The sequence below is a fragment of the Ictalurus punctatus genome, chromosome 26, assembly GCF_001660625.3.
Source record: "Ictalurus punctatus breed USDA103 chromosome 26, Coco_2.0, whole genome shotgun sequence".
NCBI lineage: Eukaryota > Metazoa > Chordata > Actinopteri > Siluriformes > Ictaluridae > Ictalurus > Ictalurus punctatus.
This window is the reverse complement of record NC_030441.2, coordinates 3636747-3641354: the sequence shown is the minus strand read 5'-3', so window position 1 is coordinate 3641354 and position 4608 is coordinate 3636747. Positions and strand designations below refer to the sequence as shown.

Genomic DNA, 4608 nt, shown 5'->3' with positions numbered 1-4608 from the left:
AAACACATCCTGATCATTGTAGATGAAACAAAAAATCCTTTAAACGGTTATACAGGCTAAAGAAGATGCGGGAAATGAGTTTCTAATCATTTACTGCAAACGCTAATTTGCAATTACATTTTTTTAGCATTTTGTTTGTGTTTTTGTTTGCCAAGATGCATTATGGAAGTACACGTCTCTTATATACGTGTCTCTTAGTTCAATGCTTTGTTCTTTACATGGTTCTCTCAAGTTGAAGAGCAGAAAATCATTATCAAATAATATTTTAATAAAAAAATAGAAAGCACAAAAGAACCAAAGACAACATGCTAAAGCTATAACTGCACACAATCCCAGTGTAGACACTGCCGATGTACCGTTCTTGAAAGAGTCGATTCTCTTAAACGATTCTTTGAGGTGAATCTGCATATTGGAGCTGTTTGGAGTCTCAGACCTGTAGATAAAGCCGTTACTCGCGCAGTGGAATGAAGGATTTAGTCTCAGTGGCCACCGCTACTTGGAAGTGATTCTTGCTGACCCCTTCAATGAGCGCTGTCAGCGCGGCTTTTTACACTGAAGTGTCAGATGATCTCTGTGCTTTTGTATATTAAAATATTCAATAAATTGATGCAGAAGTACAAGAACTTTCTTCAGTTATTTAAATGATATTAATAAAACTTATGAGCCTCTTAGTGGGGGTCATTTAAACACAGAATTTCATGCACTATTTTTACACTGGAGAAGAAACACATTGTCTGCAGATGATGGTTTTTTCCTCAGAAAAGCTTTAGTATGGAAAGTTAAAAAGAGTTAATGATTTGATCACGACTAACTGAACAAAACACAATCTAGCTTTATGGAACAAAGAAATATAGGAAATGATATTAGACTGTACTAGACTGGACTATAGTGATAGTTTCGATAGTGAACGTTTAATTCTCCTTGATTTTTGTAAGGCTTTTGATTCAGTTGAATATAAATTAATTCTGAAAGCACTTTAAAACTTGCCTTTTCCTCATTCTTTTATAAAATGGTTCAAGCTTTATAGAAAAATGGCAATTAAATGAAATATGGTATTTCCCCACAATTTGGCTTTCTTGAGGAATAAGGCAAGGCAGCCCGATATCTGAATTGATGTCTCTTAAAGAAACCAATCTCCTCCATATACAGTAACATTTCCCAGAAGGATCCAGTAACATTTAGGAATTCATATAATATAAGATGGAAGGGGAAAATGTGTTTCCAGCTTTGAACTGATTATTGACGAAACAAGAAATAAATGCAATTCTTGGCTGCAGAGAGAGCTGGCTTTGTTTTCAGAAGGCCTCTCTAGACTTATGTATGCTTCACTCATTTTATTTATGTTAGTGGATACAATAAAATCAAATAAAAAGTATACTTAACAATACCACATTGATTGTTATTTTCTTTCTTCTTTCCTTTTCTTGAATGTTTCAGAGATTAAATTTTGTTATGGTCCATGGCTTGTACTTGGCTAAAAATTCACGTTAGCTATCTCTGTGGCTGTATTTCTATTTACAGTCACAGTTTCAAATACAGAAACAATGAGGAAATGAGCAGATACGTTTCATCTGCTATTTTTTTGGGTCACACAATCTCATAGTTCCTTCATAAACCCCAAACCCAGCGTATAGAGGCTGAGTGAATGTGGTGTGGACTCTGTGGAAGAGCTTCATCGTGTCAGAGATGCTGTAGAAGGACAGACTTCCTGCACAGTGATCCACATACACTCCTATTCTGGAGAATGATGGAACTCTGAGCTCAGTTTTAATGTACTTGTGATAGAAAGAGAGGGAGGATGAAGAACACCACAGACTCCAGGACTGATTGTTGTGTCCAAACCCACACTCACTACCCTGTCCTTTCCTGCTGATGTCTTTATATGAAACTGAGATGGACACACCTCCAACACTGCTCCACTCCACCTCCCAGTAACAGCGTCCACACACACTCTCCTTACACAACACCTGGAAATAGTTGTCAAATCTCTCAGGATGATCAGAGTATGGCTGTATCCCACTGTCTTTCACCATTCTGTTCTTCTCAAACAGAATGAGGTTCCGATGTGCCGTGTTGGGATCCAGACTCAGATAACAGAAATCTAAAACAAAAGACAAAAACAAAACTAAAAAATGTGATTGTTGGATGTCGTGTGTGTGTGTGTGTGTGTGTGTGTGTGTGGTGTGGTGTGTGTGTGTGTGTTTTGTACATTTCAGAAAATCTTCTCTGCTATTAGGCTCTGAGGGTGAAATCTTCTTAACTGCTGCAGCTTGGAGACAAAACAGAGATGATAAAAATGAATCATCAGCTTCTGTAAAAGATGGAAACAGTTTAAAGTGATACAGTGAATGTATTCATTTTAAATCAGTGTTTTCGTTAAAAGTATTAGTCATTTTTGTGTATCTTGTGAATATTTCCTGAACTGTCTTCAGAAAAGAAAGCAGGAGCAGTGCTAAGAAATAACACTTCACAGAGTGAGTAAAGACGTCCATCGTGGTGTTTCTCCAGCAGGAAAAGCTCCTCTTACCATGTGGAGGGATTTTGTTGAGTTCCTCCTCGCAGAATTCCTCGAGTCTCTTCTTCAGATCTGAGAGAGAATTCCTCACTCCATCAAATGAGAGATGTTGATGGACAGTGCTGCTGGGTGAATCCTCACGTCCAGAAGTGTCACAGAGAGACTGGAAACTCTACAGAGAGAGAAGGAGAAAGGTGAGGAATGAGAGAGGAACAAATGATCTCTAGACCAAAGACACACTGTGGGTGAAATAAGCTACTTACAAAAGCAAGATACTATTTAAAAAATAATTTAAAGTAATATGTTTGTTTGCAGAACTGTAAATAGGACTTGTCACTATAGCGAGTGTTACCTGGAGGAAGTGGATGTGATCGTGTGTGTGTGAAAGCTGCTCCAGCTCAGTGACTCTCCTCTGAAGATCAGTGATCTCCTGCTCCAGTTGCTCCAGGAGTCGTTCAGCTCGACTCAGTTCAGCCTTCTCCTGAGCTCTGATCAGCTCCGTCACCTCCGAGCGCTTTTTCTCCATGGAGCTGATCATCTCAGTAAAGATAATCTCGCTGTCCTCCACTGCTGTCTGAGCACGGGACTGTTAGGACATACACACACACACACATACACACACACTTCCCTCTGTTACTGGGACTCTGGATGACTGGTTGTTCGTGTTGTGTGTGTTTCTAGGAGCAGCTCTGTCTGTTCTCAATGCTCACCTTAATCGTGTTCACAGTCTGTTTCAGCTCCTGCACCTTCTTCTGCTTCTCCTGGATTCTCTGCTGGGATTTCATCTGCTCCTCCTTTAACTCACTCTGAGCACAAATCACTTATATTCAGCTGGTTATAAATGATGTGTGGGTGAATATTAATGACAGCTAAATGGTTAAAGTTCACAGTGTTGTGTGGAATTGTTTAAGTTGTAAAACTGGTGTTCAGCTGCTCCAAAGTTCACTGATTACTCTGTCATGATTATGACTAACGCTGGGTGAGGAGGACAAATTCATTTAACACTTGTGTAAACACAACACACTGAAATGTAATACACCATTTTAAAATCATTCTGATGAACTGAACCATTACAATCACAATTTAATCTGATAACTGACTAAAGCAGCTGATTCTAGATAAGAAAAATAATTCAGATGAATTCATTCTGAAAAGATTTCTAGTTCTCACCTGTTTCTCAGTTCTCTCTGCTGAAAGTGATACAGCGTCGTGGCCTTTGTGATTATCCAACATGCACAAAGAACAAATACACCTTTGGTCAGTGCGACAGTAGATCTCGATCAGTTTGTCATGTTGAGAGCAGATCTTCTCTTGGAGCTTTGAGGAGGCTTTGATTAAGGTGTGCTTTTTCAAACCAGGAAGTTCAGCATGAGGTTTCAGATGAGTTTCACAAAAGGAGGTTAGACACATCAGACAGGACTTGACGGCTTTGTGTTTCCTCCCGGTGCAGAAATCACACTCTACATCTCCAGATCCAGCGTAACAGGGAGCAGGAGAAGTAGCTTGGACTTCAGTCTTCTTCAGTTTCTCCACCACTTCAGCCAGCATGTTGTTTCTGCGTAGAACAGGCCTCGGAGTGAAAGTGTCTCTGCACTGAGGACAGCTGTAGACCCCTTTCTGATCCTCCTGATTCCAGCAGCCATTAATACACACCTTACAGTAACTGTGACCACAGGGGATAGCCACCGGATCCTTCAGGAGATCCAGACACACTGGACAGCTGAACTGATCCACTGAAAAGTGATCCAAAATACTGAATTCTGCCATTTTCCTGCACTCACGCTGAGACAGAGTCACTCCGAGATCAGTTTCGTTTTCTCTGGAAACAGTGGGTGTGGCTTCCTGTTTCTGTGTGTGTGTGTGTGAGAGAGAGAGAGAGAGAGAGAGAGAGAGAGAGAGAGAGAGAGAAGGAGGAGCACAAACACAGAGAGGTTAAGAATACTCCTCTGTTAACCATTTCCTCTCCCTTCAGTGCATAAATATAACCCATGTAGCTACACTTATTAGGATTCATTTCATGAAATACACACAGAATGGGTTTTAAATTTCTGGTCTTTTTTGCCTCCTGACACCGCAAACAAAACTTTCAGCCT

At 40.1% G+C, this 4608-nt stretch overlaps 1 protein-coding gene across 2 annotated transcripts; it reads right to left on the bottom strand.

Annotated features, from left to right (window-relative positions):
- Nucleotides 1–247: 247 nt before the first annotated feature.
- LOC108258552 (tripartite motif-containing protein 16) lies at nt 248–4390 on the bottom strand. Of its 2 annotated transcripts, none has more exons than XM_017457257.3 (6): nt 3686–4390; nt 3226–3321; nt 2868–3101; nt 2528–2687; nt 2210–2311; nt 248–2101 (listed from the first exon to the last, which is right to left on the bottom strand). In XM_017457257.3, exons 1-6 carry the CDS (start codon nt 4280–4282, stop codon nt 1575–1577), a joined length of 1716 nt encoding a protein of 571 aa, XP_017312746.1. In that variant the 5' UTR covers nt 4283–4390; the 3' UTR covers nt 248–1574. The 2 variants fall into 2 exon arrangements, with proteins under 2 accessions (XP_017312746.1, XP_017312748.1); XM_017457259.3 differs by having other exon boundaries at nt 2210–2269; nt 3686–4389.
- Nucleotides 4391–4608: the final 218 nt, after the last annotated feature.

Excerpts from the sequence above, each read along its gene's own strand:
- LOC108258552 (XM_017457257.3), bottom strand. The coding sequence starts at position 4,282 with ATGGCAGAATTCAGTATTTTGGATCACTTTTCAGTGGATCAGTTCAGC. Across the intron at positions 3,322-3,685 it reads CAGAGAGAACTGAGAAACAG|AGTGAGTTAAAGGAGGAGCA; the intron begins GTGAGAACTAGA and ends ATTTGTGCTCAG. Across the intron at positions 3,102-3,225 it reads AGACTGTGAACACGATTAAG|TCCCGTGCTCAGACAGCAGT; the intron begins GTGAGCATTGAG and ends ATGTCCTAACAG.